Source organism: Diprion similis, chromosome 6, assembly GCF_021155765.1.
Source record: "Diprion similis isolate iyDipSimi1 chromosome 6, iyDipSimi1.1, whole genome shotgun sequence".
In the NCBI taxonomy this organism is placed as follows: Eukaryota; Metazoa; Arthropoda; class Insecta; order Hymenoptera; family Diprionidae; genus Diprion; species Diprion similis.
The window spans coordinates 10,352,818-10,367,973 of NC_060110.1; the positions used below are offsets into that span (position 1 = coordinate 10,352,818).

The 15,156-nt window shown below is 39.2% G+C and overlaps 2 protein-coding genes across 7 annotated transcripts in view; both read left to right on the plus strand.

Moving 5' to 3' along the window:
* Nucleotides 1–7,916: 7,916 nt before the first annotated feature.
* On the plus strand, nt 7,917–10,351 carry LOC124407060 (RWD domain-containing protein 1). 2 transcript variants are annotated; one of them, XR_006929279.1, is made up of 5 exons: nt 7,917–8,106; nt 8,781–9,130; nt 9,280–9,466; nt 9,603–9,876; nt 10,201–10,351. XR_006929279.1 is itself a non-coding variant. In XM_046882869.1 (4 exons), the coding sequence occupies exons 1-4, from the start codon at nt 8,037–8,039 to the stop codon at nt 9,716–9,718; spliced, it is 723 nt and encodes a 240-aa protein (XP_046738825.1). In that variant the 5' UTR covers nt 7,917–8,036; the 3' UTR covers nt 9,719–10,143. The 2 variants fall into 2 exon arrangements, 1 of the variants encoding a protein (XP_046738825.1); XM_046882869.1 differs by lacking the exon at nt 10,201–10,351 and having other exon boundaries at nt 9,603–10,143.
* Nucleotides 10,352–10,798: 447 nt separating this feature from the next.
* LOC124406647 (tubby-related protein 4) overlaps nt 10,799–15,156 on the plus strand; it is a 44,364-nt gene continuing 40,006 nt past the window's right edge. For 4 of the 5 annotated variants that reach the window (XR_006929252.1, XM_046882130.1, XM_046882129.1 and 1 more), the window contains exon 1: nt 10,800–11,544. Coding sequence is in view for 4 of the 5 variants with exons in the window: in XM_046882130.1 (XP_046738086.1) it covers nt 11,449–11,544 (96 nt within the window). In the remaining variant the exon portion in view is untranslated. Of the gene's footprint in view, nt 11,545–15,156 lie in introns of all 5 variants that reach the window. The other variant, XM_046882131.1, reaches the window with a different exon arrangement.

Here is a 15,156-nt window from a genome sequence, read left to right on the forward strand (position 1 = left end):
CCAGGAACTCAGAAAACACATGAAGGCAGCGTCGGACCAACGGCAGAGAAATGACGATAAAAATCCGCAGTTTTTCGGCTGTAACTTTTGATGCGCTGCTCGCAGCGTATTGGGACTGCGCTTGATCGATTTCTCTCGGAAAATTACCTCGAAATAGTGCCCTAAGAAATGATTTGTAGCATTTTTAGAAATCGTCAAAATTTTCGACAAAAATCCAAAGGGGTTAGCCTTAGTTTTTTCTTTATTTTCGGAGCCGAAAATTTTGCGTCGCCGAATCGATTAGTATGGCCCTTTCTAGGGTAATTCGACCACCAGGAACTCAGAAAACACATGAAAAAGGGCGTCGGACCAACGGCAGAGAAATGACGATAAAAATCTGCAGTTTTTCGGCTGTAACTTTTGATGCGCTGCTCGCAGCGTATTGGGACTGCGCTCAATCGATTTCTCTCGAAAAATTACGTCGAAATAGTGCCCTAAGAAATGATTTGCAGCATTTTTAGAAATCGTCGGAATTTTCGACAAAAATCCAAAGGGGTTAGCCTTAGTTTTTTCTTGATTTTCGGAGCCGAAAATTTTGCGTCGCCGAATCGATTAGTATGGCCCTTTATAGGGTAATTCGACCACCAGGAACTCAGAAAACACATGAAAAAGGGCGTCGGACCAACGGCAGAGAAATGACGATAAAAATCTGCAGTTTTTCGGCTGTAACTTTTGATGCGCTGCTCGCAACGTATTGGGACTGCGCTCAATCGATTTCTCTCGAAAAATTACGTCGAAATAGTGCCCTAAGAAATGATTTGCAGCATTTTTAGAAATCGTCGGAATTTTCGACAAAAATCCAAAGGGGTTAGCCTTAGTTTTTTCTTGATTTTCGGAGCCGAAAATTTTGCGTCTCCGAATCGATTAGTATGACCCTTTCTAGGGTAATTCGACCACCAGGAACTCAGAAAACACATGAAAAAGAGCGTCGGACCAACGGCAGAGAAATGACGATAAAAATCCGCAGTTTTTCGGCTGTAACTTTTGATGCGCTGCTCGCAGCGTATTGGGACTGCGCTTGATCGATTTCTCTCAGAAAATTACGTCGAAATAGTGCCCTAAGAAATGATTTGTAGCATTTTTAGAAATCGTCAAAATTTTCGACAAAAATCCAAAGGGGTTAGCCTTAGTTTTTTCTTTATTTTCGGAGCTGAAAACTTTGCGTCGCCGAATCGATTAGTATGGCCCTTTCTAGGGTAATTCGACCACCAGGAACTCAGAAAACACATGAAAAAGGGCGTCGGACCAACGGCCGAGAAATGACGATAAAAATCTGCGGTTTTCCGGCTGTAACTTTTGATGCGCTGCTCGCAACGTATTGGGACTGCGCTCAATCGATTTCTCTCGAAAAATTACGTCGAAATAGTGCCCTAAGAAATGAAATGCAGCATTTTTAGAAATCGTCGAAATTTTCGACAAAAATCCAAAGGGGTTAGCCTTAGTTTTTTCTTGATTTTCGGAGCCGAAAATTTTGCGTCTCCGAATCGATCAGTATGACCCTTTCTAGGGTAATTCGACCACCAGGAACTCAGATAACACATGAAAAAGAGCGTCGGACCAACGGCAGAGAAACGACGATAAAAATCCGCAGTTTTTCGGCTGTAACTTTTGATGCGCTGCTCGCAGCGTATTGGGACTGCGCTTGATCGATTTCTCTCGGAAAATTACGTCGAAATAGTGCCCTAAGAAATGATTTGTAGCATTTTTAGAAATCGTCAAAATTTTCGACAAAAATCCAAAGGGGTTAGCCTTAGTTTTTTCTTGATTTTCGGAGCCGAAAATTTTGCGTCTCCGAATCGATTAGTATGACACTTTCTAGGGTAATTCGACCACCAGGAACTCAGATAACACATGAAAAAGAGCGTCGGACCAACGGCAGAGAAACGACGATAAAAATCCGCAGTTTTTCGGCTGTAACTTTTGATGCGCTGCTCGCAGCGTATTGGGACTGCGCTTGATCGATTTCTCTCGGAAAATTACGTCGAAATAGTGCCCTAAGAAATGATTTGTAGCATTTTTAGAAATCGTCAAAATTTTCGACAAAAATCCAAAGGGGTTAGCCTTAGTTTTTTCTTGATTTTCGGAGCCGAAAATTTTGCGTCTCCGAATCGATTAGTATGACACTTTCTAGGGTAATTCGACCACCAGGAACTCAGGAAACACATGAAAAAGAGCGTCGGACCAACGGCAGAGAAATGACGATAAAAATCTGCAGTTTTTCGGCTGTAACTTTTGATGCGCTGCTCGCAGCGTATTGGGACTGCGCTCAATCGATTTCTCTCAAAAAATTACGTCGAAATAGTGCCCCAAGAAATTATTTGCAGCATTTTTATAAATCGTTGAAATTTACGACAAAAATCCAAAGGGGTTAGCCTTAGTTTTTTCTTGATTTTCGGAGCCGAAAATTTTGCGTCTCCGAATCGATTAGTATGACCCTTTCTAGGGTAATTCGACCACCAGGAACTCAGAAAACACATGAAAAAGAGCGTGGGACCAACGGCAGAGAAATGACGATGAAAATCTGCAGTTTTTCGGCTGTAACTTTTGAGGCGCTGCTCGCAGCGTATTGGGACTGCGCTCAATCGATTTCCCTCGAAAAATTACGTCGAAATAGTGCCCTAAGAAATGATTTGCAGCATTTTTAGAAATCGTCGAAATTTTCGACAAAAATCCAAAGGGGTTAGCCTTAGTTTTTTCTTGATTTTCGGAGCCGAAAATTTTGCGTCTCCGAATCGATTAGTATGACCCTTTCTAGGGTAATTCGACCACCAGAAACTCAGAAAACACATGAAAAAGAGCGTGGGACCAACGGCAGAGAAATGACGATGAAAATCTGCAGTTTTTCGGCTGTAACTTTTGATGCGCTGCTCGCAGCGTATTGGGACTGCGCTGAATCGATTTCTCTCGAAAAATTACGTCGAAATAGTGCCCTAAGAAATGATTCGCAGCATTTTTAGAAATCGTCGAAATTTTCGACAAAAATCCAAAGGGGTTAGCCTTAGTTTTTTCTTGATTTTCGGAGCCGAAAATTTTGCGTCTCCGAATCGATTAGTATGACCCTTTCTAGGGTAATTCGACCACCAGGAACTCAGAAAACACATGAAAAAAAGCGTGGGACCAACGGCAGAGAAATGACGATGAAAATCTGCAGTTTTTCGGCTGTAACTTTTGATGCGCTGCTCGCAGCGTATTGGGACTGCACTCAGTCGATTTCTCTCGAAAAATTACGTCGAAATAATGCCGTAAGAAATGATTCGCAGTATTTTTAGAAATCGTCGAAATTTTCGACAAAAATCCAAAGGGGTTAGCCTTAGTTTTTTCTTGATTTTCGGAGCCGAAAATTTTGCGTCTCCGAATCGATTAGTATGACCCTTTCTAGGGTAATTCGACCACCAGGAACTCAGAAAACACATGAAAAAGAGCGTGGGACCAACGGCAAAGAAATGACGATGAAAATCTGCAGTTTTTCGGCTGTAACTTTTGAGGCGCTGCTCGCAGCGTATTGGGACTGCGCTCAATCGATTTCTCTCGAAAAATTACGTCGAAATAGTGCCCTAAGAAATAATTTGCAGCATTTTTAGAAATCGTCGAAATTTTCGACAAAAATCCAAAGGGGTTAGCCTTAGTTCTTTCTTGATTTTCGGAGCCGAAAATTTTGCGTCTCCGAATCGATTAGTATGACCCTTTCTAGGGTAATTCGACCACCAGGAACTCAGAAAACACATGAAAAAGAGCTTCGGACCAACGGCAGAGAAATGACGATAAAAATCTGCAGTTTTTCGGCTGTAACTTTTGATGCGCTGCTCGCAGCGTATTGGGACTGCGCTCAATCGATTTCTCTCGAAAAATTACGTCGAAATAGTGCCCTAAGAAATGATTTGCAGCATTTTTAGAAATCGTCGGAATTTTCGACAAAAATCCAAAGGGGTTAGCCTTAGTTTTTTCTTGATTTTCGGAGCTGAAAATTTTGCGTCGCCGAATCGATTAGTATGGCCCTTTCTAGGGTAATTCGACCACCAGGAACTCAGAAAACACATGAAAAAGGGCGTCGGACCAACGGCAGAGAAATGACGATAAAAATCTGCAGTTTTTCGGCTGTAACTTTTGATGCGCTGCTCGCAGCGTATTGGGACTGCGCTCAATCGATTTCTCTCGAAAAATTACGTCGAAATAGTGCCCTAAGAAATGATTTGCAGCATTTTTAGAAATCGTCGAAATTTTCGACAAAAATCCAAAGGGGTTAGCCTTAGTTTTTTCTTGATTTTCGGAGCCGATAATTTTGCGTCTCCGAATCGATTAGTACGGCCCTTTCTAGGGTAATTCGACCACCAGGAACTCAGAAAACACATGAAAAAGAGCGTCGGACCAACGGCAGAGAAATGACGATGAAAATCTGCAGTTTTTCGGCTGTAACTTTCGAGGCGCTGCTCGCAGCGTATTGGGACTGCGCTCAATCGATTTCTCTCGAAAAATTACGTCGAAATAGTGCCCCAAGAAATGATTTGCAGCATTTTCAGAAATCGTCGAAATTTTCGACAAAAATCCAAAGGGGTTAGCCTTAGTTTTTTCTTGATTTTCGGAGCCGAAAATTTTCCGTCTTCGAATCGATTAGTATGACCCTTTCTAGGGTAATTCGACCACCAGGAACTGAGAAAACACATGAAAAAGAGCGTGGGACCAACGGCAGAGAAATGACGATGAAAATCTGCAGTTTTTCGGCTGTAACTTTTGAGGCGCTGCTCGCAGCGTATTGGGACTGCGCTCAATCGATTTCTCTCGAAAAATTACGTCAAAATAGTGCCCCAAGAAATGATTTGCAGCATTTTTAGAAATCGTCGAAATTTTCGACAAAAATCCAAAGGGGTTAGCCTTAGTTTTTTCTTGATTTTCGGAGCCGAAAATTTTGCGTCTCCGAATCGATTAGTATGACCCTTTCTAGGGTAATTCGACCACCATGAACTCAGAAAACACATGAAACAGAGCGTCGGACCAACAGGAGAGAAATGACGATGAAAATTTCTAGTTTTCTGGCTCTCACTCCTGATGCGTTGCTCGCAGCGTATTGAAATCGCGTTTCATGGTCTTCTTCTACAAAATAACTTCGGAACTGTTCATCAAAGAATACTATTCAGCACTTTTTCGTTTTGTCGAACGATGCACCAAAAATCCAAAGAGGTTACTTTCCTTCTGCCTGAACAAGTTTTCGTATGTCAATCGACTCGTACGACTCTCACTGTACTGATAGAACTTTTAGGAACTCAGAAAACACAGCAGAAAGAGCGTAGGGTCAACAGCAGAGAAATCACGTATGAAAGACCAGAAGCAGAGATATTTCGAGAAGGATTTTTCGTTTTCAGGCTGTAACTTTTGATTCGTCGCTTGCAGCGTATCAGAACTACGTGCAATCGATTTCGCCTACCACGTTACGTTAATAGAGTGAATCAGAAAATTGATTCCAGCATTTTTGAAAACGTCAAAATTCACACCAATAACCCACTCTGATTGGCTCTACTATTTCATTCAAATAAAAATCACTCGTTTGAGAATTGATTTCTTCGACTCTTTCTTGATGAAGCTGACTCTGAGCAACGCAGAACAGACGTGAAAATAGCGACGGCCGCACCGTTCTGGAAATACGGAGAAAACAGTTAGGAAATTGTTTTTATTTTATCTATCTGCATTCGGGTTTCATGTAGCAATACAATGTTATACATATCGTATTCTGCGGAGGTGCATTCAACCTGTACAAACCCAGTACATATGCACAAAGTTTATCAATCACTACCTCACTTACTACTTAGCATATGCTGCTTAAGGTCATATGTATTCTAGGTACTGCTTCAATCTAAGATAATAGTCGGCTTAGTTATGTGGTGTTTCATCATTATTTATAGTTTTTTTCATGAATAGAGTTATTACTCAGCAAGTCGTTTATGTATTATACACCAACATCCAAACACTTGTACTACGATTAAAGCATCATAAATATACTGAAACTGAACTGTATCTAAACTGTCTCGCTGTGATTTGTTATTAACGTTTCCCATCTGTGTATCAACCTGGTGCAAATTTCATGTTTTTGGCCGTTACTTCCAAATGCTGTTCGTAGCGAGTCTTGACTGCGCAATCAATTCCACTCGCAAAATTACGTCGATGTAGTACATCAGGGAATCGATTCTAGTAGCAATAAAAATTGTTTTAATTATTATTTAAAAAAATGGAAAGGGTTAGCTTTACTTTCCAAGCAAAAAAATTTTCACCCCAATTCGCTATGCAGAGAATGGACGGCCAGAAAAAGAATTAATATCAAAGGGAAAAAGTAATTCAAATTGATAACAATAATCTATTTCCAACGTAAAAGAAAACACTCTTGAGTGTGAAATTATCATTCGTAGAAAGTCGATCCTCAGGTTTGTGGAATGTTGGAATTGATACTTTTAAATGTGCAACACTGCAAAGTGTAACTATACTCGCTTCAACTTCCTCTGATGCGGAATAGCAGATTATAACTACGTATTTTGGCAAAGTGGCGATATAACAGTTTGAGTGAAAGCATTATTTCGTGCCCATTACAGTTTCATGTCAACCGCGATTTCGAATCGTCTTCATACAGGTAGGTATATAGTACGTACAGCTGACAGGATAAAAATTGAGTTTTCGGATAACGTTGCGTTAGAACCAGAATTTAATGATTTGAAAGCCAACGGATTATTCCCCTTGAAAATCAATCATTGAAAAACAATCGTCGATTTTTCGGTAATGTGATTTATGTAATTCTGAATACTAAGCAGAAGGTGAAATAGATTTTTTTTTACCTATTTTGTGGCCCATTTCCAAAAAGTTGTATTACTGAAGGACAATGTTAACGCCTTATCAAAATTTGAAATAAATTTACAAGACTTTTATTCTTTATTCCAGTTAATTTGCGACGGACTTCATGATGATAGTTATTTCCGTGGCAGGTGCACATTATTTTCGTGACAAGTGCGCATAAAATAGGGATTTCTTGACGAGTGTAAAGTGCCGCACAAGAATCAAGAAGTCCCCAATGCTATCTCCTGCTATCTCCTCTCAAAACGAGAATCTTGTGTAGTCATTGTAAGCACTAATGCTTAAAAGTCGAATCTAAGCATTAGTGCTCTTAAAAACTAGAAAGTAGTCAAGTTGTTGAGGAAGGTAGCACAGAAATTCATTTTCATCATTCACTTTTATATTTATTCAAGCACCTACGTAATGTTTCTTAGTTAAAACCAAATTACCGTCACCAAATCTTGGGAAAAACTCAGAAAATAGGATCAGCCTTTTACATATCTTCAACGTGCTTCTGTCAAAGAGAAAAATGTTTTAGTTTTTCGGATATCTTGAAAATTTGAAACATTGAATTTTTTTAATTCACAATTTTAAAACTGCCCACAAAATCGAAAAGATTCTTCATTGAAACATTCTTGAAAGGATTGAAACTGAAAATGAAGTAGTTATAAATTTGTCCAAAATATTTGCAGTTCAAAATTGACTTTGTAAAAAAAATTTGGAAAAATAAATTGTTCATCTTAGAGATGCTACCGTCGCCTAAAAAGGTTTGATATATTCAGGTAAATATAAACGATACACATTCGTTTATTTGACTGACATTCACTTTTCCGTTGTATAATTCCAGGGTACATGGAATGCGCCGAACTGTTACGAGAAATAATGTGGGCTGTAAGTCTTGAATATATATTCAGTCAACGCATCGTACAAGTTCCATTTGAGCGGCAGAAATTTGAAAGCCCCGCCATTCGAGGTTTAGTACATTGAAAAAGCGCAAGATGGCGCGTGAATTTTGCAACAGCCTGATACACGGGAGTGACGAGTCTCCTTAAAGTCTTCCCTAAGTTGTCCGTGCTGTTCTGTATCATCCGGTAATTGTCACTATGGACTTAGGTTAAAATCTGGATTTCATAAGAAAGTATTAACGCTCTGGTTGATTTATAAGAGGAAGACGACGGAATTAAAAAATGGATTATAGAGACGAGCAGGTCAATGAAATCGAGGCACTCGATTCCATATACTGTGGCGATATGGAAAGTAAGTTCAGACCTGCACGGTAAAAACATAACCTATACTCGTCGCTTCTTGCAGCATTATCAACATAACCTATTATTTATTGTATCACAGAGTAATCATTGTATGCGCGATAATCAGCGAGCACAAAATAACAAACAATCCCTATGTACTCAAATATTTCAAAGTAATATAGCTCCAACTTTGTCGTATATAAGAATTGCTGGAACGGCATGTAAACATGATGAAATTTTGTCATCATATATTGACAATTAAACGTATTGCATACCATACATCTCTTAAATATAAAATTTGACACTGATGAAGTTGAATTTCCAACTCTGCCGGCTGTAATAATGATTAAACAGCATATTATCAACCTGCTTTGATGATGTGGTGAGATCTGGTGATATAATTGTCATTCAATCATTTCTTTTTTTCATTGCTTCATACGTAGAATGCTGAAGATTTTCAATTAAAAAAATATATCCTGTAATAAAAAACGTTATAAGTAAATAATGCAAACTATTTATTCTTACTGTAGTACGATTTAACAGGAGTCATGACGGAGCTGCAAAAATATTTTCTGATCGACTCTAACATGACTGGTGTAACTCGCATGAAATCGCTGTATGGCATCAATACACTTGGTATGAATAATACTTGAAATGTAAAGTCAAATATGCTTTTTGTTACAGTAATAGCAAAACAGCCCTTCTACAAATTTTCAATCCCAATTAAATCTGAAGAATACGAACTAGACACGAGCAATGGATTAGCTTGTCGGCTAGAATTTACTTACACAGCCAAATATCCTGATGAGCCACTAGTTATAGACATTGAGGATCAAGAAAACTTTGAGGATGGTGACGAACAGATACTCAAAGAACACTTAGCCGAGGAAATGAATGAAAATTTAGGCATGGTTATGGTTTTCACTCTCGTTAGTGCTGCGCAAGAGTGGCTCAACGTTCAGTGGGACAAAATAAAAATGCATAGGGAAGAAAGTGCTGCCTTGAAATTAATAGAGGAAGAAGAAGCTGAAAGAGTAAAAACAATGATGAATTTATTATATATAAGTGCCTTACATCTTAAATCTAACTTCCAATTCTTTCACCATGCTTCACTCCTGTTGTTCTGATTTCTAGAATTTCATATCAATACCACAGATTAACTTCAATGTTTGTAAAATTGCAGAAAAGATTTGAGGGAACAAGAGTTACTGTCGAGACGTTTCTAACCTGGAAAGAGAAGTTCGATGACGAAATGGGAATTACAAAACGACGTGAAATTGCGGAACGAGAAGGAAAAAAGTTGACTGGAAGAGAGCTCTTTATGACAGATAAAACATTAGACCAATCCGATTTGAAGTTCTTGGAAGACGGTATGTATTTTCAGTCCTCATTCACCATTTTTCAAATTATCTGCTATAGTGAAGTTAAGCTATTCTCAATATGAGCTTTATTAGATTTTATATTTGTCGGTTCGATCGACCTCCATGGTTTGTTTCACTTTTAAAGGAGACGCAGTCAAGGTGGATGAAAGCCTGTTTCAAAACTTGGAAGATCTTGATTTGGATGATGATCCGGATGATCTGGATTTTGACCCAAACAGTTTGTCTGATGACAGTGCCTAATAATGTCAATGGTAGCAAATGAGCTATTTTCACTAACTGACAGAGGCTCCTAGACTTGTCAGCGACGAGGAATTTAAACTCGTGATCAACGCATGCTAGAAGGGTGGAGCACAAATGCATTTACATGCCTAATACCGTTAAAGTGTTTTGTAACAATTGTAAATAGTTGGATATTTTACGTTAACAAAGCTTAGTTTACCGGTATTTGAGATACTTTGTATTGTACTCTTATTTCACCTTTTTGTCATAATAGTATGAAGTAAGAACGTAACAGCAATCGCGTAGATTCCATTTTCAACTATCTTCTGCTTTGTTACAGAAAAGAAAACCGTCCTAGCGTTCAGATCTGTTTTTAAATAAGTGCTTCATCGACAGATCGTGTTAGACTGCTCAAATTAAAGTTTTCAGAATTTTTTTCAATATCATATACGAGTATGAATTTGGATTCATTTAAATAAACGTCCCCGTTTTCTCTCCCCCAGTGTATCGGAATCCAACTTGTGGGTATGCAGGGTAATCAACCCATAATAGCAAAAAAATTTAATGAACATCAAACCAAAACAAACAACTCTGTGTCATCTATTGAACTTTTATTTTGTAACATTCGATCGGTAGGGAGTAAATACAAATAATAAAAAACTATTTATATAATTAAAAAAGATAATATCGAACATCGTTTTTATTCTGTCTGCGATGGAGTAATAGTGACAAAATCGGTAGTTCTCCTTGGTGTTTTTTTTTTTTTTTATCTCATCCAAAGGAAGCTCGATACTTCCATATTAGTTCACTAATTTCGATACGTCGAAGTATCCCCTCGTTGCGTATGCTTTTCCACAACAATTCGTTGGCATTATAAATTTATGTATGAGATATTTCAAAGGGTCACAACGAAGCGGAAGGTCTGGCGTTGAGAAATGCCGCAGGTTTGTTGTCAGTAGGTGCCTTTATATCGAGGTAGCAGCATTCGCCGTATCACAAGTGATAATAGTCCGCATATCGTCCGCCAGACGGCCAAACGCGGTTCCGACAATCAATACAGGCGCAACTCCGTAGAATCACCGGAGAGCTTGCTTTACAGCGAGCTTTCAGTTTGACACTCGGCCGCGTGTAAAGCTCACGACCTTTGCGAAATATCAGTGAAAAGTGGCGAGCGAGGCGGAGGAGATACGCGGCGGCAAAATGGCGGCCACAGTGCGAAACAAATGACAGCGCGGATTTTGCGAAGCTTGCAAGCTTTAACAAGGACCCGCGAAATTGCCCGATTTGTCAAATTTCCATGAGAATATTTACTAGTTTCAAACAACCGCAAATTAGAATAAATACATTTTTTACTTTCTCAATTCCCGAAGGGCGCGTACCTTAATTTATATCGTAAGAACATTTTCATTACACAATTCGAGAATAAAATAGTACATTTTATCAGTGGCAAGCGGACGACGTCATTGAGCTTTAAAGAAACGAATTATTGTAAGTGATACCGTTCTTAGCAAACTTGGATCCTTTGACAATGAACCCGGCACTCGACGAGATGCGTTACAAGCTCTCATTTAGGGAGATGATTCTTTCAATAGGGTGAAACAGTTACTCCAATGCCTGATGATGTATACACCTCGTATCATTGAAGCGTAAATCCTGTACATAGAAATTGTTAAAAATGTTGCGAAATCTTTGAACCATTGGACAATTCTCAATTACAAGTTACATGGGATTACGAAACAAATGAATCAAAAATGCATTTGCATTTTGAGAAAAATAACAACGCTAAGTGTGACTGCAACATCCTGTCGCTCAGTTGGATGGGAAAAGTGCCAGACGAGCTTCCTGAGGTACGCATTCTCGTTGTTATATTTTACGTCGTAAACTCGTAACCGAGTAGCTCCTAATATACCCATGCATACAGTTTTCGAATTTCTAAATCAACACCTTTGCCATTTTTAATAGTAATTTCACCCAGCGTTATGATTCAAAAAAGCCGGGACAACCGTTTGCGTTTTGCATCCTTTGCAACTTCCCAACATAATCCATGGGATGAAGTTAGGTTCCCGTTACCACTCGCATAACATTAAACAATCTCAATGTCTTTTAATCCAGTGTCAACCTCGACTATGATCAGTTCCAAAGTATAAAACTAATGTATTTATACATATACCTACCAACCGTGAATAGCCACGCAAACTTGTATATGCAAATGTAAACTTTGGTTCTAAAAGAGACGACAGTCGGATGTATTGCTGTAGTAAAATATTTACCATCCCCCGACAGTGCGCGCCGAGAAATAAGGCAGGATCCGCATCCTCATGAATTTCCACCCTCTCGTGTCTTTCAAGGTTCCAACACTGCAGGCTTCAAAATATTCCGGCGAGGACGGTTGTAATTTTGAGCATTATTACTACAGCGTAAAAGGCTAACCGTATGTTTTCCGAATGTTTAACCATATGTACAGTTAAATATTCAATTGTATAATTTTCTGGTTTAATAACACTCGATCACATATGATTTTCGAATATTATTGGATTATTTCAGATGATGTGTAACGGGAAATCGTGTGACATCACTCGAGTGGTACACAAGGGAATAGCTTCTGTCGAATTATAGTAGTTGGACATTTTCCAAACATGAATGCATCAAAGTATCCATCACAATTTACAACCTCGTTTTATCTCTTTAATATTTTTTTTCGCCATGTGTACAGCTGTAACAACAGAGCAATTGCGTTGGAATAGGGTACTCATAATTTTATCATAGATGCATGAATGATTAAAAAAATTAAAATGTCTAGAAAAACACTGTAACAGTAGTTTGGCCTTCTTATGCCGTAGCATATCTGGTTCTCCGATTTTCTTTTTATCTTGCACGTAAATTTTGGCCAGAGAATATTTCGACATAAGTAAGAGATTTTAAAAGGGATCTTCCTGGCTTTGGTTGGAAGAATTCGGATGAGTGATGCAGGATGCCACGTTCCGTGGAATTGTAAATAAGGTTTAAATACTGTGTGAAAATAAAAGAATTCAATAATCTAATTACCCACAAAGGTAGACTTGGGTAAAGATGAGAAAAACAAATTTTCTGAAAGGCTTATTAAGACTGTAAGCGTACTCCTTGGGGGGACGAATATCAGTCTAATTATATTCTCTGTACTCTAATTGAAACTAGCATGCAATATAGAATGAAAAGCATGCTTCCGTCATCATTGCAGAAAGCATCTGTGCTACTTGCAGAAAGTTCATGTGCCTTGATCTTTCCCAACGCACATATACTTAGGCGGATCTCTCGTATCTTAGACAGATGATGCAAAAAATTCACCATTCTCGGTGCAGCATCGCGTGCTCCGCCGAACACTTAACTTTTTACAGTATCGCGTGCCGTTGAGATAGTTTTATGGCAAAAAGTCACGTGCGCGAACGTAAAGTTACCCTATACTATACTCACTACAGAAATCGCGTAAAATACTGTGTCACAGAGAGCTCTTTGGCTCGGAACTTGAAAATGAACCACGGGATTGAGGTTCCATAGAGTGTAAAGAACATCTTGACACACTATAAGCCAGTTGTCAGCCCTGATAGTTGGTTGCAGTGCGAGGGGAGACTTGCAACTTTCACTCCAAGTTTCAGCGATTCATATCCCGAGAAAACTCTCGGCCAACTTTGACGAATGCAGAGGCTTCGTCTGGAGACGAGTCGAGTAGCTTTTCCTCGTAGCTCATCTCTTAAAGCCCTATCATCGAAAACTGGCGTAACTGCTGCAGGATTGCTGACAAATGCAAACTCCTGGTTTGTATTTTTGTCACAATCGCTGATTTTTTTTTTTTTTTTTTTCATCTTTTAGTCATCGTAGTTTCAATTTATCGTTGGAAATTTACTCTTCAGGCGCATATCACTATTCAATCTTCATAACTGGAATAGTCGGTATTACCGCTAACAAGCATTTAATACAGCGGTCTGGTAAGACGTATAATAGGGATTGCAACTCACATAAGGGTGGAGTCTCATCTAACTTGAGAATACCGTCGGGAATACCCACTCACAGCTGTTATTAAAGACGAATACCGGTTTGAGTGGACGTTCCGTTTCACCGAAAATCACACTTGCTGTAGGATTTGATTTTTCTTCGCGTTGTCAACCCAAATTGAAATGCTTTGTAGAGGATCCGTAATCTCCAACGGTTGGCAAATGAAATACTACTTCATATTTCCGAAGAAATTCATTCGACAAAGAAAAACACTGTATGCTTTCATTCAACGTCTGGATAATCTGCGAACAAAATACAAGTATAATACAATATGACAATTGCAGACAAGCTCATACCGTAATTATTCTGACGATTATTTGACAAGAAAGCGAACTCTCAAAAGCTGCATGTACTTAAAAGAATTCGGTTAATGTAATTCGTTACTTACCGAAGATAGAAGAAGAGATGAGTAATTTTGAGGATTACAATTTATACGGTCGACGCGACTGCTTGCTAGTATAAAAGGGAGATGATTAAACTTCAATCCTGGGTTTGCAGCCGGCTTTTGTGGAGGCATGTTTAGCTCAAAAGATTCGATTAATTGTTAGCTTTTCTCATGTCCCGCCCTAATCGAACCTGTGGTTCTCCATTCGCCTCTGTGGGATCTCTGTCACCAGAGAATTCGTACGGAATTAGCAAACTATATTACTGATGAGTTCCTTGGTTTATGATGCTTACCGAGTAGGTACTTGCACGGATCTGAAAATGGAACCAACATTTTTTTTCCACCACCCTCAGCAGAGATACATACCACTTTTGCAGAAGAAAAATGAATCCAAGCTGGTTCCAAAGTAAATCTTCCACCGTCAGTGGTCTTTTGACGGCGAAAATTTCGCTTAGGTAATTAGAATCAGTCACAGTTCACTAGCGGCCAAAGACTAACTCGGCATAATCTATGATTGATCTGAAAAGAAGTTCAGACGCGGGTAGCAAAAATTAGGGAAATCGTGACACTCGCCTTGGCATGTCCAAGTGATAATTAGAAAGCACTAATTTCTGCACGGTTACGTTTTTCAATATCAAGAGTACATGTCGCGTGAACATAGACGATGTCTCGCAGTTCTGAGATTTATTGGAATTGAGGTAATTCACTTGTGACGGGTGAGAACAACAGCAAAGGTATCTTCAGTGCTTCAGGGGCGGAAGGATCGCGGTTTAATAAGGGATTGGAGGTAGAATCCAGGGCGGAAAAGGAAGAGGGACACGTGCACTGCACCGGCTCGAGATGAGGATCGTGCCTCGCGTCTCGAGTGGATCTTTTCGTTTCTATGCTCTGCACAAGCTAACTTCTATGGTGACGACTCCTCGTTGTTTGGTTGAGAAAATGTCACTAGAGAACGCACGTAAGCTGTTAAAGAATGCAAAGAGACTAGGAAACTTTTTAAACTCTAGCTAATAGCTGGGATTTAGCACTCAGGAAAATGGATATC

Coding starts and splice junctions, on each gene's coding strand:
- LOC124407060 (XM_046882869.1), top strand. CDS start 8,037: ATGGATTATAGAGACGAGCAGGTCAATGAAATCGAGGCACTCGATTCC. Junction 9,131..9,279: donor AGGAAGAAGAAGCTGAAAGA/GTAAAAACAATG, acceptor GTAAAATTGCAG/AAAAGATTTGAGGGAACAAG. Junction 9,467..9,602: donor TTTGAAGTTCTTGGAAGACG/GTATGTATTTTC, acceptor TCACTTTTAAAG/GAGACGCAGTCAAGGTGGAT.